The sequence below is a fragment of the Rissa tridactyla genome, chromosome 6 (genome assembly GCF_028500815.1).
Source record: "Rissa tridactyla isolate bRisTri1 chromosome 6, bRisTri1.patW.cur.20221130, whole genome shotgun sequence".
In the NCBI taxonomy this organism is placed as follows: domain Eukaryota; kingdom Metazoa; phylum Chordata; class Aves; order Charadriiformes; family Laridae; genus Rissa; species Rissa tridactyla.
Window position 1 is genome coordinate 27,654,553 of NC_071471.1, and position 23,998 is coordinate 27,678,550.

General features: G+C 46.5%; 1 protein-coding gene across 1 annotated transcript in view; it reads left to right on the forward strand.

The window, feature by feature from the left end:
- ATP13A5 (ATPase 13A5) overlaps positions 1-23,998 on the forward strand; it is a 33,908-nt gene that overhangs the window by 345 nt on the left and 9,565 nt on the right. Inside the window, exons 2-20 of the mRNA XM_054204776.1 lie at positions 4,991-5,164; positions 6,287-6,433; positions 6,657-6,727; positions 6,804-6,884; positions 7,438-7,507; positions 9,652-9,786; positions 12,069-12,141; positions 12,933-13,064; positions 13,689-13,859; positions 14,092-14,249; positions 14,515-14,703; positions 14,953-15,014; positions 17,648-17,798; positions 19,090-19,173; positions 20,275-20,431; positions 21,868-21,985; positions 22,465-22,589; positions 22,754-22,917; positions 23,509-23,631. Coding sequence (XP_054060751.1) covers positions 4,991-5,164; positions 6,287-6,433; positions 6,657-6,727; positions 6,804-6,884; positions 7,438-7,507; positions 9,652-9,786; positions 12,069-12,141; positions 12,933-13,064; positions 13,689-13,859; positions 14,092-14,249; positions 14,515-14,703; positions 14,953-15,014; positions 17,648-17,798; positions 19,090-19,173; positions 20,275-20,431; positions 21,868-21,985; positions 22,465-22,589; positions 22,754-22,917; positions 23,509-23,631 — 2,385 coding nt within the window. The remainder of the gene's footprint in view (positions 1-4,990; positions 5,165-6,286; positions 6,434-6,656; positions 6,728-6,803; positions 6,885-7,437; positions 7,508-9,651; positions 9,787-12,068; positions 12,142-12,932; positions 13,065-13,688; positions 13,860-14,091; positions 14,250-14,514; positions 14,704-14,952; positions 15,015-17,647; positions 17,799-19,089; positions 19,174-20,274; positions 20,432-21,867; positions 21,986-22,464; positions 22,590-22,753; positions 22,918-23,508; positions 23,632-23,998) is intronic.

The following is a 23,998-nucleotide window of genomic DNA, read 5'->3' on the forward strand; positions in this document are numbered from 1 at the left end:
AATGTCCCTTTCCCCACTGTCTGTTCCATTGTCTTTTCCATCCTAGCTATGAGGATCTCTACTAATGGGTACGCTTCCCTTTACAGGGTGATCATGTATCAGACAGCAAGTCATAGGGAAAGTGCTTACAAATGAGTTTTATCCTGGACAATTGTCTGAGGTAGTGATTAAATCACTTCTCCTGAAATGTAAGGGTCTTTGCTGCTTGTTGGGTCTAGGAAGATTGGGCAGATGACCAAAGCCTACCACAGCTGTCACAACAGGCACCCCTTGTTTCTCAGTGTTTTACAGCAGCTTTTATGGAGCTGCTCTGTCCTTACAAAGGTTTTTTTTATTAATGTTAATTGAATCTACTTTCTGTCTTTGATTGTGATTGATTATTGATTATGTGCAGCAGCCTGGAAGGGTTGCTCTAAGTGAGTGCTTTGCAAACACAATGAGTTGGAAACTCTTCCTCTACCTGCCAACACGGAGTGATTACGCAGAGTCTGGTGAGGGTGGGAGTAAGACTTTCTCCTCTACATTTCTGTGCAGGGAACAACCGGAATCCAGATATTTCCAGTGCACAGAGTGGGCACAGAAGTAGATGCCTCTGCGCAGGTGTAAAATGTAGTCCTGTCACTCCTGTATTTGCTAGAAATACATGCTGCGTGCACTGGGATCACAGCAGCGCGCTCCCCCAGGACAGGAGTCTCCATCCTCTGTGAGCAGAGGCTGCTAGCAGGTGCTTCCCAGCATCTCCAGTGTCACTGTTTGCCCAGCCCTGGGGACTGAGAAAGTGCCTCCATCACGGGGATGCGGGTGCTCAGGGCACGCACAGGTGGGAGAGACCCTGCCCTGCAGGGCACACCTGCACCTCTGCATCAGGGTTGCTTGCAGGGCTACTAATAGCAGTGGGGTATCATCTTCTCTGGTTGCTTTCGGTCAATTCCTGCTGGGGGTTGACTGCTGCTCATGTGAGCTTGTTTTAGACTAGGGGGCTTGGGTCAGTTGCAGCAGTCTGGATCCAGCGCAAAATGGCAAATCTCCTGCGGGAGACAGGTAAGGAGCCAGCTAGGGATCATCTGTGTCATGCTGATTGCTACAGGTGGTATTCTTCAGAGGTCACTAGCTGGTGTGTGGATATGGCCCCCAAGGCCTGCCTCTACTTGCATACGAAACAATGGAGATGCCAGCTCCCTGATGAGGATGGAGGGCCAGGACGGATGGGTGGAGGGAGGCTGTTGCCACAAGCAGCCTTTTAGCTGGGAGCCTGCGTACCCTGGGTGAGCTGCACCAACTTCTAGAGAAACTTCTCTTGCCCCATCCAGCCTGTGGCTGCAACCCTGTTGGCAGAGGAGGGCCCTGGCTCTGCTCTGGGTGCTGCCGACGCAGCCTGCCTTGTGCAAGGTTGTCTGCATGGGGCTGAGCGGTGTTTTTCACAATACGTCCTCCTGTGGTTCTGTTTGCTGGCACAGCCTTGTTTGCAGGTACTGCGTTTCTTGGAAATCCCTACTTACCGCAGGCGGGCTCAATGGGGTAAATCAGCCGTGAACATAAGTTCCCTCAGCTCTGGCTTCAGTGCTTCCTCCTAAGCACTGTGTGAATGCCCGGTGTGTATTCTCTGAGCGCAGGCTGCCTTTGTACCCGGCCTGCGTAGCACGATCCGGTTGATGGGCCACATGTTGCAGCCGTACAGCGAGTGACTGCACCAGCCAGGCCATCTCTGCCCCGGGGGACTTGGGCTCCTGCCTGTGACAGCAGGGCTGGGATCCTGCCTGGCTCTGTGCCGGCACGGTGCTGAGGACCTGGCATGACCCGGCTGTGCTGGGGTCCCACAGTCTGCAGGAAGGGGCACCTCCCCAGCACCTGGAACGTCAGGAGCTCACAGCACCACCCCACTTATGTAAACCACCCCACTTAGACATATACAATATACTTCTACTGATTCTCTTCCATCATGTCTTCCATTTTATGCCTTTTTGGGTTCCTCAGTGGCTGTGCTTGGCATACGGCTGTGTCTACAGCTCCACTTGCTGGCAACTGCCCCTGTTTGGCTCATGCTAGAAATGCCCAAACACTCCTGCTGAGAGACTCCTGGCCATGGACTCGTCCAGCCCCATCGCCACAGCTCTTCCTAGCCTTCCTTCCACCTTTGGCTGCTGATTTGGCTGCTCTCCTGTCCCTGTGGGGTGATGGGTGAGTCGGGGTCCCACACACCTCCTGTCATTCCAGCCTCCCTCATAACAGGCTCCTTGTTTTCCAGGCCTGCATTTGGAGTGTATTTATGAAAATCCTACTATGAAAGGGCAAGTAAATGAAAATCTCCTTGAATTTTCTTAGTTGTGGACGCTGTGGTTTGTCCTCCCACTCTGAAAACACCGTTTGTATTTATTGATTTAAACTTCTGTGGCCTCTGAAGGAATAATATTTTGTGTAGAGCCGGGCTGCACATCTAAAAGCTACAGAGCTGGTTTGAAATGGATTTTGCTAACCTGGTATAAGGGCTGCATGGTTAGCTTGATTTCAGTTGAGCTGCATTGATTTCAGCTTAGTTTGGTGATTATGATCAGAGTTCAGATAAATCAAGTTAATTGCTCTCTTAAACCTAAATAGGTGCTTACTGCAATGCCTTGAAATCACTTGAAAATTACATTTGAAGTTAAACCAGTACAATTGTTTGTATAAGCCCTCTCCAAGGAGCTTTGCTTTGTTGCAAACTCTATCCTGTAAAGCACCTGTTGCCCTTCTGGCATTTCTTTGATGTGTATTTCAGCTGTGGGACTTCCTCGTTCTTATTCTTTTTTGTATAATTTAAAGCACCATTTCCTCCCCCCTCCTCTCAGCTACATAAGCCATGTCAATAGGTTACACTATCCCACCACATTGTGTACTTTAGTTGACAAGCTATTCTGGAAAAGCATTCAGTGTAGTCACAAGTAGATGTACAAGAACGTTTACTTACCACTGCTGCCTGTGCCTGCAGGGTCACTCGATACCTCTTCAGGGGCAAGTGCCACATGCACCCGCTGCCCTGTGGGTGGGTAATTGTTATCTGTGGTCTGGGCCGGGTATCTCACCTCGGTGATGGCACAGGATTGCTCCTGCATCTCCTTGCACGGGCCTGTCCTGCAGCGCCCCTGAGCAGTGGGCATCTGGCAGCATCTCTGCCGGTGTCAGAGCGATGGGCCAGGCTCACCTGCCATGCTGCTGCTTCCTCGCTTGCTCCTGGACGCGGCTGCTCTCCTGCCCTCGCCGTCAGCCCTAGGGTGAAGTCGCAGGGATTGCCTGGACCTGGGCTTTTTGGACTAGGGAGGAGAGCTGAGAGGTGCCTGGGAAGTGCCCTGTATAGGGGAACAAATGGACCACTGCAGCAGGAATGGAGACACCTGATGAAAGCAATAGATACTTATTTCTTTCAGCAGTGGGTGCAACACAATAAATTACATTTCTTTTTCTAGGTTTTCATCTCAGTCTTAAACCAAAATTCTTTTCATAAAATCACAGAATGGTTTGAGTTGGAAGGGACCTTAAAGATCACCTGGTTCCAACACCCTGCCGTGGGCCGGGACACCTCCCACTAGACCAGGCTGCTCAAAGCCCCATCCAGCCTGGCCTTGAACACTTCCAGGGATGGGGCAGTCACAGCTTCCCTGGGCAACCTGGGCCAGTGTCTCACCACCCTCACAGTAAAGAATTTCTTCCTAATATCTAATCTAAATCTCCCCTTTTTTAGTTTAAAACTGTTAGCACTTGTCCTCTCACTACACTCCCTGATCAAGAGTCCCTCTCCATCCTTCCTGTAGGCCCCCTTTAGGTACTGGAAAGCTGCTATAAGGTCTCTCTGGAGCATTCTCTTCTGCAGGCTGAGCAACCCCAACTCTCTCAAATAAGCTTTTTTCCCAAATAAACTTTTAAACATAGTGAGCCCCATTGTGGGAGCTGGCTGGGTTCCTGCCTTGGTGCCTGTGGAGAAGCAGAAAGGGAAAGACCCGTGGCTGCTGAGGGGGCAGAGGTAGGGTTGCAGGGCCAGGGTGGCACCTACCAACACTGCTGTGAGAGCTGTAGCCACGCTGCGGGTGACATGTCCAAAGGGTTGGCATTCCAGGGTGCTGTGTACCATCAGCTATGGATGGAACATCTTCCCTCTTCCCTCGTGCCCTGCAGGGTGCTGAGAGGGCTGGGAAAGCACCCAGCATGTAGAGAAGGATCCAGTTACACTACAGGCATTAAAGGTATTGTTAGCCCCATGGGCAGGTTTAAAGCAAACCAAAGGGCTCAAAAATCCAAAGTTCTTCTCAAGGGGAAAAACTAAAGCTATGCACTTAATCTCCTTCACAGGCACTGGAGCATCACTGAGTAGATGACTATGGGGCTATCAAAATAAAAGGGCAAGTAGGGAAGTTGACAAATGACCTGGGTAATAAATTGGAGGAAGAGAACTTACAGAGCAAAAAAAGCCCTTCCATATTTGCTTTCAAGATAAGGCATACGTGGTGGAAGGTAACACACCAGTAGGTATGGTACCTGGTACCTGACAGGAGTTGCTCCGCACTTGGTATTTTTCTTTCCCTGAGGCAGATTCTATGCCCCTGCTGCAAGGTAGATTTCAGCAGTCAGCACTGAATTCACATGGAGACAGCCTCCTCGGTGGCAGGCAGGGCTGTTTGGTGCTAGCACTGCAGAGAGAGAAGTGTTACCATGACGGGTCAGCTGCAGTCTTGATGGTAAAAGCTCCAGACTGGAGTTATTTCTTCATTAATCCTGGGAAAGCTGATGTGAGAACACTTCTCTGCCAGCAGCAGCACAGCAGCATCCTCCTTTCAGCAGCTCTTCTGTATTCTTAACTACATCTTACCAATCAGCAAGCTCTCATATCCAAAAGTGACCTTGAGCAGTTATGGGGGAGGGCTTCAGTCACCAGCCCTTCTTTTCAATAAACTTGCACTTCCTGATGAACAATCGCCAAGGTCAAACTTGTTAACAAGAACGCTTTCTCTTTGCTGTACAGGAGATATTTGGCTACAAAACCCAAGGCTGGCGGAGGGTCTTGTGCATTGCTGGATACATCTTGTCCTGTGGAGCTCTGCTGCTGCTGTTTTACTGGAAGCCCGAGTGGGATGTGTGGGCAAACTGCGTCCGCTGCAGCTTGGAAGAAGCGGACATTGTTCTGCTCAGAACAACAGTAGGTGAACCCTCCTGCTCACTGTTATTTGCAGAACCTACTCTTCTCACAGATAGGGCAGCCCGTCTGCCTTTGGGTGATGTAGCAGGTTAATAACGCTTCCCACTTCTGGAAGTGGAGCAGCAGGGATGAATCAAGCTTCAGAGGACCAACCATTTTTATTTGCAGAGTTTGAAATACTGTGCAAAAGACCGCGTTTACGCTAACAAGAGCGCAGCTACTCTGCCTGAAGGCTGGGCGCCAAGCAGGCTTCAGGCATTGCTGCTGCTCTCTGTTCTGTAAAACAGCTCTGCCTCTTCCCTCCCTTTATGTGCATGGGGTGCAGACCCCTGGCTTCAACGGAGGGATCATCTTCAGAAGTTGTGGCTTTTAGTAGCCTTTCTGCTTTCAAGTTATTGGAGAACACCTAGGAGATGGGTTTTAGAGAGCTGGGTTTCAGGCATTCATTATATCCTAACGCTCCATGACTGGAAATTGAAACCCAACCGGATTCTAGCATAGCAAATGCTTAAGACACTTAACGTTCAACATTGCAATGATATTCCTAAAATAAATGCACTCAAACCACTAACTGAGTAATCTGTTGCTCATTGTAACTAATTACATTAGACTAAACGGATTAACGGACAATTCAGTCTAACAAATGCACGTATTGCAGTAAAGCTGAGTTGCTTTTGGCTATGGATGTACACCAAATGGCAGACCATTATACGAGTTTTGTAGAGCAAAGTAGCTGTTTCTGAGGGCTCAATGTCCACACCAGAAGTATTTCAGAAAGCTTTTATTTCCAACTAGCTCGAGTCTGCTCCCACAGACTGGATATCCATCCAGTAGCTATTGAAGCGCATCTTCTGGTTTAATTTCATCTTCTCTGAAATTGCTCTGCAGCATGAACAAAAGCAAATGGAGATGCTTGTGAGATTGACTTCGAAGTGCTTTCCTGATAGGTACTAACGCACTGATACCAACATCCCTGTTACTGTGGACTTACATTTGCTATGGTTGCAATGATGCCACGGTACTGTAGTTCTCTGAGCATCTCTTATATACTTCTCAGAGTCAGGAAACGTTATCACAGGCAACATTTACGGCTTGTCACTGAACTGTACTCTATTTCTCTAGGATGAGTTTCAGAGATACACATGGAAGAAGGTGACCTGGATTGATTTGTCCACATTGGCACTACCTGTGGGTAGTAATTCAGATGGTCCTCTTGTAGCTGATAAAGACTCTGTCATAAACAAAGCCATAATGAAGCCACAGTTAAAGGTGAGTCGTCTATAAAAGGGAGAAGAAAGATAGCAAGGAGGAGGTAGGTGAAAATAGAAGTCAAGGCACCTGGAGGCTCCCAAGGGTGCTCTGGCAGCACCTTTCTGCGAATTCTGTTTACATAAGCTCAAGTTTTCTCCTAAAATATGGTGAAGCATTTCTGTAACAGTGAGATGGTTTTTCCTTGAATGGCAAAAGGAATTTTTGCTATTTGGTCTTGCAGGTGAGGTGTATCCAGGTGCAGAAAATCCGTTACATTTGGGACTTCTCTGTAAAAGAATTCAAGAAAGTTGGGTGAGTGTCAACAGCCTGTTACAAAATCCTTTGTGGTAGGGGACTCCCTTGTCTGAACTTTCTCCTGTTTTCCTAGATCATTAGAAGACAGCAACACATGTCACAGCATACACCACAAGTTTGGAGCTGGCCTCACAAGGGAAGAACAGAAGATCAGGTGCGGTCTACATATGAGTAGACGTATGAGCTAATTGTGGCAGTGTGACCTATCAATTCTTCCTTTCAAATTCACGTGAGCTTCTTGCCGCTCACCTAAGTAGTGCGGCAGTGCAAACTGTGTGGGTGGCACTCGGAAAGGTGCAAAATCATTATCCCTTACACTCTGTTGAGCTCATTGTCTTCTCAGTGAGGCCAGGCTAAATCTGGGGAAAATGCCGCCGATTCCACCTGGGATTCAGGGCACAGCAAGGTGTGACTGTCTTCCTTTGCCAGCGTGTCCTTAAAAGCCCTCTGGAAAACTCATCACAAAGTTTAGTAGCAAACTGACGATCTTTACGTCAAGGATACAGTAAAATTCTGCCTCTGTCTAAAGTCCTCTCGGGTATAATATCTTCCTGACAGGTTTATTTATCCTGCTCAGCCATATGCTGCCCCTAGGGCTTAGTTTTTTAGATAAGTGTTAATGTTATTTGGACGCACAATTTTCCACGTAAGTCCTACCCTAAGTGACTGACCTGTAACATGGGAAACCCTTCTCTACCTTCCTACAGGCAGCTGGTGTGTGGGCCTAATGCCATCGAAGTTGAAATTCGTCCTATTTGGAAGTTACTTTTTAAAGAGGTAAGTAAGTCCGACCAGCGCTTGGTCGGTAGTAGTGGGAGGGATTGATGTCTTCCTCCTCTGCTCTAGGCCCTTTATTCCTAACTGAACATCTCCCATGAGCTGGGACATCTTGCCTCGTGTCTGAGCGGTGACATCCACCTGGAGTGCTCATGCTTTCTGCCGCTGCTAGGACTGACCGTAGCCACATCAGTAACTCTCTCCTTTCATGTAGGCTCTTGATAATGATTTGCAGTGCATATTTTATTGTTACAACTAAGACACACTTGTTCCTCTTTAATAGCCTCATTTTAGTAGTCCAAATGTAGTACAAAGCATTGTGCAAGCTTGCTTGTGGCCTCAACAGCAGTGTGAATTGGGAGCGTGCTTTAGAAGGGAGGAAAATATTTGCAAAATTCCTATTTTCTAATTGCCTTGTTCACCTAGTAACTTCCTTTTCTCTTATGATATAGACGCAAGACAATTTTTTTCCTGCATGAGTAAGGACACAACGCAAGACTGTTCACAGAATCATAGAATGTGTTGGGTTGGAAGGGACCTTTAAAGGCCATCTAGTCCAAGCCCCCTGCAGTAAGCAGGGACATCTTTAACTAGGTCAGGTTGCTCAGAGCCTCATCGAGCCTGGCCTTGAATGTCTCCAGGGATGGCGCCTCCACCACCTCTCTGGGCAACCTGTTCTTCCTCTGCAGAGGACAAAATAAACATATCTTGTGGATAAGAGGAGGGACACATATGGGTGGTTACTTGCATGTAGAGTTTGCATCTAGAAATGCCAACCTGTAAGCAGAGACTTTGCATACAGGATACTGTCATGTCATCTGTGTTCGCTGTAGTGGATTATGGACACTACATGCGTGTCTTTAAAATGGAAAAGAGCTGTGAATGCTGAGACTCGAAGCTAGCATGTGTCTGAACTTTAAGTGGAGTTTCTTTGAAACCCTACAAAATACACAAAAAGCTCCAGGGCTCCTGAAATTGGTTGGATTTGATGTTACCAACCTTTCAGTGCCCCCTGGAGATGTTTTTGAAGAGAACTCCAGCGTAGCACTCTAAAAAGTTTATTTAATTTGAACTTTGCACTTCCATCCAAGGCTGAAGCTTCATGTTTGAAATATTAATGGTGGTGCCTGGAGGCAGACTGGTCCTCATAAGCTTGTGGTATTTCAGTCCAGATACAGCTTCGGTGTCTGACGGCTGGCACCCTGATTTAGTGTCTGTCTCTTTGTCCTAGTGAATGTCGAAGAAAGTATTAAATTTTCATTGAGGGACCAAATTTGTCAGATGAATAATTCATTTCAGTTCCAATTTTATGCAGAAAGCTCTCAGTGGCTATTTTAGTTATACCAGTTCTACAGAAAAGGCTGTCACTCCTTCAGACAAGGTGGGCAAATCTCTGAAAAACTTCATCTAATTCTTTTGTTGTTAGTTAGATAAGGCAATAACCAAAATCATAGTCTCAGACTTCAGTGGGGCTTGTGGCCTCTTTTAGCATAACACATTAGAGTGAGTGATGACTGGTATTGTAAGGCTGACACAATGTAGAGTAGCTAAAAGTATGGAAGTATGAGGAAATCAAGCCTTCATTTTTAGCTGTAGTCTAAGACTGATTACTGACGTCCCAAGAGACCATTAGTTCTTCTTTACTATTTTTCTTTTTACAAATAAATGTTATATTCACAGTGACTTTCTTAAATCACAAAGTATCAAAGACTTTTATGGTAATTCAGTCTTTTTTTTTTTTTTTTACATTTGGGTAGTGTCTCCTGAGTAGCAATTACTTGGCATCAGAAACATTCAAGTCACCTTTGATAGATGGCTACGGTGGGAAACCAACCGACTTAAAGTCCCTTAAGTCTGACTTGAAGTTGCTAGTACAGTTGCAGCTGCATTGTGACTGGTTAGCAACAGCTTTTAATTACAAGCACCATGAACTATGTGTAAGCTGGTGAGTTCAGAGCTGGAGGCTATTAACGCTGTAAAACAGCCATGAGAGAATGCTGCCTTGGGATGGCAAAACAACCCGTTAAATTGGTGTTTAAGACTCCTGGATGCTGTAATGAAATGTTGTCACCTCTTCCCACACTCGATCTCTCTTGACATGTGTTATGTCCATGCCCTGATGCACGTTACATTTACGTTTGCAGATTTTAAACCCTTTCTATGTGTTCCAAGCCTTCACCCTCACGTTGTGGCTGAGCCAAGGCTACACTGAATATTCAGTGGCCATCATAATCCTGTCGATCATTTCTGTTGGCTTAACCGTGTACGACCTCAGACAGGTGAGTCTGCTGCCCACTGCTAGCAGTTTCATCTGTCACAGCCACGAGTAATGATTTATATGCTCTTTCTGGTTATTTCTTATTGCTGTGTATTCTGCTGTATTACTAGAGATTTATTTCTATGGAAGAGTTAAAAGGGTCATACCTGGGTCTTGAACTTCCCAAGAATTAAAGAAGATTGAAGTCTGATACCTGGGGTTTGTAAGACTTTATGAAGGTGGACTATACCATGAGTCTAGTTCCCACTGTCATTTCACGATGATTCACTCCTCTTAAGGTTTGCTAAATAACAGGTCTTAACAGCAAAAAGAAACATGACTTTCTATTTCTCAAATTTGTTCAACACCTCTGTCACAGATACAGCTGCTTGGATACCTATGCTTCTAATACTCTCAGCTCATTCACTTTTTGACCCAAAGCATTGACCTGTGGAAACCTGAAACCCTCAGTCTCTATGGCAAAGGCAAATAGATCGAGCTGAGCCTCCAGCATCGTCTGCCTGCCATTGAGAATCCTCACGCAGCCTCGATGAGCCTCCTGCTGGAAACGCAGAACACTCTCGCTGGGAGTTGGGAAAACACTTCTTTGATTTCTGAGTCCACTTTAAAGATACAGGGAAGGCAAAAATCACATGGAGAAAGTACGTAATAGGGAAAAAAGAGAAACTATGTGAATGAAAGTACAGATCGGAAAGAGTGGTAGGAAGAGGAGCAGCCTGGCCGGCAATGTTTTAGTCTCTCAGGTCTGGATTATGAGGTATCACATTCCTCTGCATTGTCAAGATTTAAAAGGAAAAACAAACTGGGGATTCCTGGGTTCTGGTAAATGTTTTGTTAATCTTCAGGAAAAATATGAGGGTTAGCGGCCAGCACTGAGAATTACAGTTCGTGCAGACGGTGTGCTGAGATTAGAGGTGGTGGCAGGTCTGGGGTGAACTGACCTGACTGTCATGCTCTTGTGCTGCTTCAGAGCCAGGCACGGCTCACGTTGCCTCCAAATTCACTGCTACGATCATTGTTGCTGCACTGAAATACAGGGGAAGGGCAAGATTCAGCCCTTCGAAAGGTTTCTTGAGAAGGTGGTATGGCGAACTGCTCTGTGAAGTGCTGCCCAGGAGGAGGGAATAATGAGCCCTTCCAGGAGCTGGCTTTTGTTTGAATGGACTCTGATTTTTCCCTGGGCTGGTAGAAGCCCACATCACATTCCCTGTATCGGTCCCAGGCCCCCGGGCTGGCAGGGCTTGGGGCAGTGTGTGCCCGCGGTGCTGAGGAGGCACTCCTGCCCACCCTCGGCCCTGCCAAGGGCACGCTTCTACCGCTGCCTTGTTCCAGCCCTCATGCTGATCTCAGCGAGGGCTTTGTAAAGAGCTGGGGCTTTTGCCAGCGCAGGTGTGTTGGCTGCATATCACGTTTTTGTTTCTCTGACTAATATCTGTAGGATGACTAGCACTCCCATGTTGAACAAGCACTTGCATCTCTTTGAGCGCACCTTCGCGCTTAAAGTGTTGGTGTCCATCCTGGTATCGCAGAGAACAAAGAACGGATATGGTTTGTTCAGCTTTCTTTGGCAAGGCCATTTTTATTGTGCTGACTGATAATTTTGGCAGGAAGAATTACAGTGTTGAGGCCTCCAGATATTCTTCAAACTGGCTTGACATCTTCGCATGAACAATGCTAATGAAGAAATCCACACTTGGGGATTAGTTTTTTGCAATTACAACTTTTAAATCAAGATAAGGCATTCTTTCTGATGGCCTTGCAATGACAGTTGACTTCATCATTATCTCAGGATATGTAATTGTCTGAATTAGATTGCAAAAACTGGCAAAGCACAGACACCCAGCTAAATTAGAATTTCTGTTTTTCTTCTTGCAATGGCAGTGTTGTAATGATAGTCTTTATGACTTGGTTGTCCTGTTGATAGCCTCCTAGCAAGGGTAAAACTGTTGAGCACAAAGAAACCCTCTACGAAGGAACTGCAGATAGCAGTGTTGCTGCTGAGAAGACTTACTCTGACATGAAGTAGGAATAGCCCCTTGAAGGTTGAGGGAGATACAGCAGCATGAATCGGAAGCAAAAAGAAAATTAGGTCCATGTTCCCATGACAGCTCGTTCGAGGTTAACTCGATGAGCTCATATCCTGATCTCTAACAAGCGATGTGAAACCTCCCCTGGATAACTCAGCAGAGTTCAGTTTCTGTGGTGTTAGCACGAGCGCTGAATCGTAACCTGCTTCGCTTGAGTATTGGTGTTTCAACACTGCAATTGCTTTCCCATCAACAGCAGTCTACCAAGCTGCACGACCTGGTTGAGGAGCATAACAAAGTCCAAGTTACAGTCTGCACGAAGAGCGAAGGTGAGTCATCCGCGTCTCATTTTCCTCACCAGCCTGTATAATTAATTAACATGTTGAAATATATCTGGAATTGCACAGCTCCTGTTGATTTCTACAGCTGAAACATGAAGGGCAAGCTGCAGGGAGAACGGGGCAGAGGGAGGTGAGCCGGGCAGGGCAGCGAGAAGTGTGGGCACAGCCTGTGTGCCGCAGTAATGATGCATCTGAATCATTATCATCTGTATCTGCGGCATCTGTAATGATACAGGTGAACCTAGTAATTTGTGTTAAGAGTCAAGAATGGCTTGGAAAATTTAATTTCACAAACAAGCAACTAGATAACAACTCTGGCCTTCCGAGCCCTGCTTCCCTGCCCTGCTATAGGCTACTTTCACAATCTTGTCAAGTAGCTTGTGAACGATTTTCAAGGAGTGTAGATATATGGCTCCCACCAAGGTGTGCACTTTCTCTCCTGCATCTCAGTTCATTGCCTGTAAAATAGGGGTTGTAGCTGTTTTTGCCTCCTAAAAATGTTGAGATGGGCAATTGTTAGGGTGATGGGAGGTGTAAAGGCCTTGGATAGGTTTTCTTGGTCAGAGTGTCTAATAAAACTGAAGACAACCACTTGGAGGGAGATGTTTAGATGAGGAACGATCTTTGTGCTAGTGCTTTTCGGTTGGTATTTTTTCTAAGAAGCACTGGCCCTAAATCATGCAGTGTAGAAGTTTGGAGGTGACGTGTGTGCCTTGAGACTTTTTTTAACTGCCCAGAACTTGTGCACAAATAAAGTTCATTTTTGTATTGTTCTACAGGTTGCAAAGAGCTGGAGTCTCGTTACTTAGTCCCTGGAGACATGTTTCTTTTAGATGGCAAAAGGCTCTCTCTCCCATGTGATGCTGTGCTGATTGATGGAAGCTGCATTGTGAATGAAGGGATGCTCACAGGTGCAACCGTGGAGTTTGAAATGCTAATGCCCTGTGCAGATTGTCTGTCAGGGAGATGTCTCTATTTGTTCTGACAGCGAATTGTTTACTATTTATTAGAATGGTTTGCAGCAGGAGGTGGAAAAACTGTGGCTTGAATAATTCACAGTTGTCTTGGGCTTTTGAACAGTGCCATTGTGTAATATGCATTTCTATCCGCATTGAAAACAAGTGGGATTAATATACTGTCAGGAGTAGGAAATGAAACTACCCAAATACACTGAACATGTATTTTTTGAGTTTTCAGATTCTGTTCTTGCAGTGGTTCTGTTGAAGCAAGCGATGTATGAGCACAGGGGTCACTGTTATACCTAAACATTGATCCGCTACAAGGCATGAACTTGTCAGAAGCAAAATTTGGCCCAAGCCCATTCATAAAAAAGGCTCAGAGAAGCTATCTATCTGGTGCACTCTGAAACTAGAACTATAATGGCTGTCACCATAAATTCACATGTGTGAGTACATAAGCAAGCTAATTAGTCAGGCAAACCTGAGCACCTAAAGGGTGCTGTCACTTTTTAATATGCAGAACCTGATAGATGTTTAAAATCCCCTTTAAGTGAAGCTGCACGCTGTTGTTCATAGGTGAAAGCATTCCGGTTACTAAAACCCCCTTGCCCCTCGTGGAGAGTCCGATGCCCTGGAAAACCCACAGCATGGAGGATTATCGGAGACACGTCCTCTTCTGCGGGACAGAAGTCATACAGACGAAGCCGACGGGCAGAGGGCCAGCGAGAGCTGTTGTGCTGCAAACCGGTATTTCTTTTATCGTTTGCTAGCCAGCAGAGGGAAAGGGGCAACCGCAGAGGCTGGTGGGAGAGCTGGTTTCTCTTTGTAGTTCAAGTCCAGCACAGATCTGCCGTCCCTGAGAAGTGCTTGTTGCCACCTGATGGCTAAGGCTGGTGCAATGTTACCTGTCCCCACATAGCACCAATGCTGTATGACGCCGTTATGTCACGTACGCAATGTATGGCACGTCTTCACGCAGGGTTCAATACAGCTAAAGGTGACTTGGTGAGATCCATCCTCTACCCCAAGCCAGTGAACTTCAAACTCTACAGAGATGCCTTCAAGTTCATCGTGGGCCTCTGTGTCATCGGTGTGTTTGGACTCATCTACACCGTGTGTGTGTTTGTGTCCCACAAGGTCAGTACCTGCTTCAGGTGCCAGCTCTGAGCCCTCGGTCACTTTTTGGAATATTGTTCACTTCTGCAATAGAGTTTTCAGATGCCAGGAATGGTGGTGGAGGCGGGGAGATGGACAGAACAAAGCATAATAAATCTGTCGTCCCCAGGGGCAGAGCTTGGGGTGCGTTGCTGCTGGGCAGGAGGGTCGGACCCCCCGAGAGCAGTGGAGCAGGGCACGGAGGCTGTTCCCACCCCACCACCCCTGTTGCTCTCACTATTTGCAGAAGCCGATGGCAGATGTGGTGGCTATGGCCCTCCTCCTCCTCACCGTGCCTGTGCCTCCCACTATCCCCGCTGCCTTGACAACAGGCACTGTCTATGCCCAGAGGAGGCTGAAGAAAAAGAAGATTTTCTGCATCAGCCCACAGAGGATTAATATCTGCGGGCAGATCAACCTTGTTTGCTTTGACAAAGTAAGGCGCTTCCTGGGGCACTGGAAGGTGCTGGGGGCTGCTAGGAACACAAGATATTTTCTTTTTCCACCCCATCTGCCCTGATCTAACCCCAGGGAAAAATCCCCCGCAGGTGGGCAGGCAGCAGGGTCGCACTGTGGGCAGGAGGCTTTCCTTACCTTGCCCAGGAGCTGGGGAAGGACCTCTGGAGACGTGGCAGGAGGAAAGGGTGGGCAATAGCAGGGTAACTAGATATTTATTTAAATTTAGACAGGCACGCTGACAGAAGATGGACTGGACCTGTGGGGCATCATCCCTTCAGAGGGAAGCCGGTAAGGAAGGATTTCATTTAGCAAGAACTGATCTCCAGTGTGAATGTACTGCCCAAACATCTAGTTAGGAGGGAGGCAGCTGCACAGGATAAGGAGAGATGGCAAATAGCAGGCAGCAAGAGCTGTTTGGGTGCATTTGGGGAGGCAGAGCGCAACGGGTGTCCCTGCTCAGCCCCTTCCTTCCAAGGAGGGCACCTGGGCGCTGCTGTGTCAGGCAAAGCTGTAAAGGTCGCTGCTAATTCAAGGCAAACAGAAGTCAGCAGCAGCATGAGCGCTTTTAATTACCCCGAGGGGATTTGGAGAATATGCACAGAGCTTTTCAATTATGTCATTCTCAGCACAGTTCAATAAATATTCTTAATCTAGTCAATAAACCTTTCATCACTTAAATGTTAGGATAATGCTCCTTCTGCTGAAATTGAGTGTTGCCAACTTTGGTGTCTGTCAAATCTCACCTACTTCTGTAAATGCTATGAAAATAAATCCATGAGACCACAGATCAGACCTGCGAAGCTCAAATGTCCTTAGGGACTCCCTTAAACCCATGGCAGGCTCCATCTCAATTCCAAGCCCAAAGACCATTGAAATCCTCAAGAAATATCTGCTATATAAACATTAAACATGAGTATATTGAGAGTTATACCACTCAATTCATATTACTGTAATACGATAACAGACTTCAGCTCTGCAGTGCACATTATGCCAAACTCAAAATATTAATCTTTTGCAGTGGCCAGAACAAATCACACACCCCACATCAACTCCCAGGTTTCATTAGTAGTTGTTAATATATCAGATACTTCAACACCACAGAGATAATCATGCCATAATGAATGAAAGGTTTAATTCATTGCGAGAGGACCAAAATCACATTCCCAATACTTCCTCAAAGGACAGAGAGAAAATTACTATCTGATGCAAATTAATGAGAAGAGATTAATAAGTGTCAACCAGTAAAATACTCTTCCAGTGGGACCAAACCGCAGGCACATCTCTTTTTGGCCCCCCTCCAGCGCAGCAGGCAGGTCTCACTGAATAGCTGTGTGCTGAAGAGGTTTGGAGCCCACCAAAGGCGGGCAGCTCATGGTAGTGCCAGAATGGTTCCCGTCAAGGCAGCCTTGCAGGTAGTATCTGCTCACGTGAGCAGCAGAACGAAACTGGATCCATATATCAGAATAAATTCATGTAATAAAAAAAACCCCAACACCTCTGCAAGGGATCAAAACATAAGGCTGTCTTTGCAGACACGGCCAATCTGCACCCAGCTGGGAACTAGTGCTGGTGGCTTGCCAAAACGCAAGGAGGAGCTATTGCTGTCTGCATTGATCTCGTTTAGTTATTTGCATAATTACTCTTTCTTAAGTATTCACATCTTTAAACATATTATAAGACTAGCTGTCAGCTAAGCTGAATACTGCGAGGCAATGACAGTAAAGGAATTCCATTGAACTTGCAAAATATCCTATTGTACATTTAATAAGATATAAATGTTTGTTGGTTTTATGTGGTGTTTAGCAGTTTCACAGTGTCCTCAAGTATTAATTAATTAATAAGCCAATTATGACCAGGCTGAGAACAAGGTATAATTTGCTGGAAACAGAACAGACTTTGATGGCCCAGAGGGACAACAAGTCCTGGATTCATTGTTCCATTTAATAGAGCTGCGAGCCTTCACACTGCTTGCTTCCAGATGCATTTCGCTGCGCCTGTTTTAGTAACAGGGGACGCTACTGGTGATCAAAGGTAAATAAAATCTATTTAAATTTCTCCTTAACATGCCAGCCTAAATGGTAACGGGCTGTGTTGTGGTCTGGCAGACACAGCTTGTCAGCCAGCCAGTTTCTTAGAGGGGAAAAATGTGTGTGTGAGAAGACTCTGAGAAATAACTTCCATGATGAAATTATAGAGCCTTCACCCACCCAGCCTCGCACGTGTTCCGTCTGTACTGCGGGGCCAAGGAGGGAATAAACCTTCCACAGAAAGAAACTGCAGCATGAATCTTTGACAGCGTGCCTTGGTGGAACTCAGTAGAAGTAAACCAACTTATCCATTTTTAAAACCAAGGCGTGAGGGACAAGCATCTGGTGTCTGTGGCCATGCAGATGTAAAATCTACAGCTGGAAGTGAAGGTCGGGCTCCTTGTGGCTCTCCCAGGGGTGCTGAGAGTGGGCTGACGCTGCTTATCCACCCCGGTGGGTGCCCAGCACCAGCCTGAGCAGATGCGCCCCCTTTCCATACTGCAGCTTCACAAATCTTCTCCTAGGGCAGGTTGCCAAACTTCTTTGCGATCCCTGCTGCAAGTTGTTTCCTCTCCAACAGTGACTTCTCTGCTTTGTCTAACACCAAACAGCATTTGCCAAGCGGGACTCCTGTGCCAGCCCCTCTGAGTGTTTTACCGTCTCAGTCACTTCATATCAAGTTGAACTCATCCCAATTAATTATTGGGTGGTTTTTTGGCCTTCTGAATGCATCTGACCTGTTATCAGAAGGATGGGTAGGACAGCGTGTTGCTTGCAGTTATTAGGCTCGGCTCCACTGAACGCAGCCGAGCAGCACCAGTACGCACTAGCTGAGGACTTGTGTCTCTGCACCCCTTTGATAAGTGGTCCCACTAACCTTCTGCTTTTAATCAGGTTTCAGAAAATCCATAAGTTCCCATCCAGCACTCCTCTACCCTGGGGACCCGTGTGTGGAGCCATGGCGAGCTGTCATTCACTGGTTGTTTTGGATAAGAAGATTCAGGGAGATCCACTGGACCTGAAAATGTTTGAGGGCACACACTGGGTAATGTGACTCACACCCTCTGCACGCATCCAAAGCAAGGACACCCTCAACCCAGCCCATGGGGGTTCACTCACGAGTCAAGCTCAAATATATACTTGTAGGGGAAAATCCTTTCTGGTCCTGGTCCTAACAGCCGGAATTTGCTCTGATATTTCTGCTAACCTCATGACAGATTTGCAGCACTGTGGCTGCTTTTTGATAGTCCAGCCATCATTTTCCTTGTGGCTGCCTGCATTTGCTCTCTTAATTTGATTTGGAAACACTGGAGTGTGAGGAAGCAGAAGGGGAGCCTGGTTGCTGGAAGCAGATGACCAGACCATGCCGTTGGCCACGTGGTGCAGAGAGCGCAAGTCAGCCAAGGAAACGCAGAGGCAGGGTTTTATGCCTGTATGTGAGAGGTTGCTCTCTCTCATTAGCAAAGCGACATCCCTATGGAGAAACCAAGGCTGGAGCCTCTAGCTGAGTGCACAGCAAGTCTCACAGCAAGAGAGGCCTGGGGAAGAGGCGAGAGATGGAGCCTCAGGACTCATCCGTGGGGAAGGAGAGTTGCTTGGGTGGGAGCAGGATGGGAGGAGGCAAGAGAAGGAAAGGGGATGCTCTTCTCCCTGCCATGTCCTAGCCATGGAGGGGTTCTGGGTCTCTGCAGTTAACTGCCTTCTCATCTTTTCTCCTTCAACCTTTTGCTCAAGAGAGATTAATCAATAAGTAAAACAGATGACAGCTCTTTCAGCAGCACTGCGGGACGGCATCAGGCTGGTGCTCGCACCTGTGGAAGAGCAGGCAGCAGCAGAGCCACATGACAGCAGAAGGGGACTGTAAGGGTGAATGAGCCCTGGCAGCACGTAAAGTAAGAGAGATGGAGGGCTAAAAGCATCCTACACTGAAAATTACCACCCTGTTTCTGCACAGAACATCAGTGACAGTCTTTTAAAAGCAGGAGACTGGAAGATAAAAACAGATACATAATATTTCTCTTTCCCTTCATCATTGATATGGCATTAAATTTGTATGGAACTTGAGTTTAGAGAAACCACAAAATTTGACACAGCATTTTCCTCTCATCAAGTCAAAATACGCAGGGCCATGTAGGCTTCTGCTGAGGACACAGCTGCAGGGGGGCTGTCACTGACAGTAGATAGGGAGACCTATTAGATCATAACAAAACACTTCTGCAACTGAGTGGCAACAGTATGGGCGAAACACACTCCCATGTGCTGCTGCCCTGCTTTAACAGACAGGTGTGAAGCCAAAAAAAAAAAAAGTATCATAAATAATGCTTTTCCTTGTACAGGAGATGTATGACTCCAGCACAGCTCAGGATGGGGCTGCTGCTCTCAACACCTGTGTTGTTAGACCGGGGCCGAAGGCCAGCACTGTAAGTCCAGTTCTTTCTGAGAATGAATATTCTGTGTTTTCAACCTGCAGCATCTGCAAACTCCTAGCATATGCGCTATTCATTTACCTGGGCTAGCGGTTGCAAAATGCCTTTCAACCGCTCTTGGTACCGTGTTGTACCTTTCCCCAAAACACCCTGGAAGCGTAGGACCAGGAAAGCAAACTCTAATTAAAGTGGAGCTGCTGCTCTAAAGTGGCATCTAAAGCACTTCATGGGCCTTAAAAGCCCCACATTTCCAACTCCACTATTTGCACTAATAAAAGATACAGACTTCTCTGAGTCCTCACCCTGTAAAGCTGCTGGCAAAATGAAACTACACACTCAGCGTAAGTGGAAAATAACGCAGAGAAACTTTGTAAACAGAATAAACATCAAAAGCATGAGTTCATCTGCAGGAGGAGGCAACATAAGGGCAAGGCATTAGAGCTAGAAGCACGGACATGGGTCCATGAGCCCTACTGGTAATGGTTGTGCAACGCTACTAGCAGATTTATCAGCATCACCCCAAAGCACGGTGTTGTTTGCTTCACTGTTCCTCTTTAAAGTACATTTGGGGGGCTCCAAGTTTTGACAGTTAAAAATTGTTAAGTTTCCAGTCCAAATGTTGAACCAGCCAGCATCATCCAGGTGGAAGGAATGTGATTTCTGCTAGCAATACCGGGAAGACAGTGCTGTGGCAACAAGGAAATCAATCTTGTTTCTAGGATTGCTCTGTTCCCATGGTAACGTCACTGTAACACGCCAAACTTCAGTTCCCAGGACTGTAAATGCAGGAATATTAGATTAATATGTGATTATTAAGAGAAAGGATGGGACAAAGCCTGGAAAACCAGATAAATATAAAGAAAACCATTGAGGTTCCTGGGAAGTACACTGGGAAGACAGAGTTGTTGAGACTGTGGTTCCTAAACTTGTAAGCAGTGATCTGATCCTATAGCCAGAAGGCAGCATAAATGAAATATTCTCCTATTAATAATAAATCACCTTAGCAGGAAAGCCTCAAATGAGCTGAAGTTCAGAATGCATTTGCTTTGTTTAATCAAAGACTCAAATATCATCTCACTTTCCTGATCTCTTCAGGCTCCCATGGAAGGAATAGCAATCCTACATCAATTCCCATTTTCTTCTGGGCTGCAGAGGATGTCTGTTGTTTCACAGAAGATCGGAGAGGAACAGTATGACCTGTACATGAAAGGAGCACCAGAAATAGTGTCCAGCTTTTGCAGACAAGAAACTGGTACAGAACTGGGAAAGGACAACTTTACAGTGTTTATTTGGACTTAATCCAAACCGGAGTTTATGTTGGGGCTCTAATCCGAAAAGGTTTTCTGTGCTCGCCCTTCCCACTGGCCGTGCTGCAACTGCATGTGTATGACTCTTCCCACAAGCAAGCCTCGGGCTTGTTAAATGTCAGTAGTTAGTACTACAAACAAGTTTTCATTGCTTGTTTGTAAGTTAAAGATGCACACAGCCCAACAGACAGTGAGATCCACAGCCTGAGGTTCAGCCCCCATACATCCCTTAGCTGACGTGCATCAGCTGAAGATATAGCACATAAATAAGGTTGATGTGTCAAAATACCCACAGCAGATGTAGGATCATGCTAATTGCTTGTGTCACAGCAAGTGTGTTGTGCTGCACAAGTTCTTAAATTCCCTGATAATTTATTGCTCTGTAAATTCAGCATTTTGTTACTGACCTGGCTTGCAAAGGCTTTAAATCTCAGCGATGGGAAACTTGCTGTGGACATACAAATTACTGTTATTAAGGATAATTGGTGTTAACACTCGAGCCAAGACTTCTGTCCTCTCTCTGCAAGTAAACATAGGCTTTTCTCTTTTGTAGCTCAACAATATTATAGGCTTATACTCAAATTTGTCTGCAAACTTGAAACTCAGTCACTTTCACCGAATACTTCAAAAGGATGCCAAGAAAACACAGTGCCCATGGTCTGTGGCTCTGTAGTTTGTTATTTCAGATGGCACTGACCTGAAAATAGATGAAAATGGCTTTGAGGGACAATGAAAACATATAATTTAGAACAACCTAAGATCTAATGACACAAGCCTCCAAACAAGTCAACATCAGCAAGAAAAATGTCTTCAAAATTATGTTTCACTTTCTCAGCTTTCTAAATAGCTCCTCTTATCCTGTCTTGATTGTTTCTATATTGATTGCAGCTTAATGAATAATTAGGTACCGCACTGTAAAGCTGTGATTGCAGGATGTAGTGAGTACAAAATACTGCAAAGGTAAAAGGAACTTTTTGCTTTTAGAGTCACAGGAATGATCAGAGAAATGAAAATTGAGGAACTGTGAGAATTCTCCCATTAAGGCTTAAACATAAAAACCATTTCCTCAGTCACTCAGCACGTATGCAGTAAAGCTTAGGGCAGAATCTAGTCGCTTATCTTTATTATTTGTCCTCTGCCCAGTAATTCATTTTATCTACCTGCACCTTAACTTGCATTTTAAAAGTATAAAACAGGCACATAGATCAGTTATTTGAACAGTCAGTTGCACGGCCTTGGTACAAACCGGCTGACTCCTATGAGATGCCACAGTGCTGTAACCCAGGCCATGAAGCAGTCTAAAAGGCAGGCGTTTAACCCTAGAAAAGCAATCAGCAAGGATGGAATATTCTAACCACGAAACTTTTTTTCCTGTAAACAGTCCCAGATAATTTCTTAAAGGAGCTGAAGACATACACAAGCCAAGGCTTCAGAGTCATTGCCCTGGCCCATAAAGTGCTAAACCTGGGAAAGGATGTAGACGTGAGCAGCCTGGAGAGGTAAGGTGTGCTGATGAGCTGCTGGTATCGCTTTGGGGCTGCTTTCCTATCTGCTTGTTACAACCTGCCCCAAACCTTCCCCTCCTCTCCTACCAAAGGGGAGCCTATTGGGAAGCTGTGCCCTGTAACACCTTCCTCTCAGCAGATGCTGATTACACTGTTAATCGCCTGCTTTACTACTGCTCTCCCGAGGCTCACTGAGCTGAATTTCAGAATCTGTTATCAAAGGGTAATGAAGGCTGGTCATTGTGCTTCTATATGGCGACGGATTGGGACTGCAGTAGAAATTCTGTATGCTGCAATCTGTGGGTTTCAGCCAGCCAGTTCCACCAAATCCCTGTCCCTCTCTCTGCACACACACCTCTGCTGCGTTGCTCCCACCGAGCACGGCTCTCCTGTTGAACAAAAACCACAGGGAGAGCCTTGCTCCCTGTGCTGTCCCTGGGAAACCGCATGTGTGTTTCTGTTCTTGCGCCAAGAGAGGAGGCAGAGTCTGGGCTGATGTTCCTGGGCCTCCTGGTGATGGAGAACCGCCTGAAGCAGGAGACGAAGCCTGTGCTACAAGAGCTGGCTGCTGCCCGCATCAGGAGCGTCATGGTCACAGGTAGATCTCCCCAGGCTCCTCCTGTGGCTGTGCTGGCTGCTGCAGGGCACACAGGACAGAGATTCACTCCTCCAGCATCTTCCATGGCACATCCATAGTCTCTACCTGGGCTGCCACTGTGCTATGGCAGACGTGAGGAGCCTACCTCTCCACTATCCTTGCAGGGGACAACCTACAGACAGCTGTCACGGTGGCCAGGAACGCGGGTATGATTCACACGGGCAGCAAAGTCATCCTCATCGAAGCAAATGAGCCACAGGGCTCCGCTCCAGCTTCCATTGCCTGGCGACTGGCAGAAGAGAGCAAAGCAAACACAGCTGCTCCCCATGTAAGCACAGCCAGGGATGGCTGCTTTCGGGTGCCAGGGGGAATTAACAAAGCTTTTAGTGTCTAATTAATGTTTAATGCCCAGGCTCCTTAGGCCTGGACTCCTTGCTAAGGATTTGGAAGTAGCTCTGAGGAATAGAGGAAACCTGGGGGCTAGTTCATATCTGCCCCAGGGTATATGGAGTGTGGTATTGACCATGCACCTATTAGGGAGGAATAATCAATATAGTGGCTCTTAGCTCAAGGCAACATGCAAAATAACTACACAAATAACTGGCAAGGCTCTGCAGATGCAGCGGCCACTTCAATCACACTTGAAGTGTGCAGGATTAATTTGTGCAATGTGCAATTATACATACTGGTCTGTGTGACTATTTGCTGGGCCAAACTTCAGTGTCTAAATGAAGTGGCTAACGGGGATTAGTTACGTGTGGAAACACAGGTAGAAAAGCAAGTACTTCCAGGTGTAAAGTTTTACAAAGGGATGCTGCAGGGGGCTGTGTCCCTGGGTGCCTGGTGGGAGGCTGACGAGGGGGAAGTGAGATGGCATGTTATGACCTCAGTCTGAGAATAAATGCTGTCTTATTTCTAGGAGGTATGTGCTAATACCGAGGAAAAGATCACCTTGGAAGGAGAAACCTGCAACCACCATTTTGCAATGAATGGAAAGTCCTATCAGGTTATTATAAAGCACTTCTACAGCTTGCTGCCAAAGGTAAGTTCAGAGGAAACAACGCACTTAGTTGCCCTCCTTGTTTTGTAAAGCGGCAGTGGTGTTCCAGCTGGAGAAAGGTGTTTTTCTGACGGTAGCTGTAGCGTTGTCCCTTCACAAGTTGATAACTCTGGGCAGCCTCTCACCGTGCCTCAGGTTTAACCCAAACAGCTTGCTTTCGGCATCTTCTACGACCTCAAATGACAGGGGTGGCTGTGGTGCTGCGAGCAGCTGCACGGTGGAGTTACTCCATGGTCACCTTCTCAATTTCAGTTTAATTAAAAACATCAACACCATTCCCATGTGCCGCTACCATAGCTGGCAACGGCCTCTGCTCAGCAGGGGCATCAGGAACATGAAATACCCACAT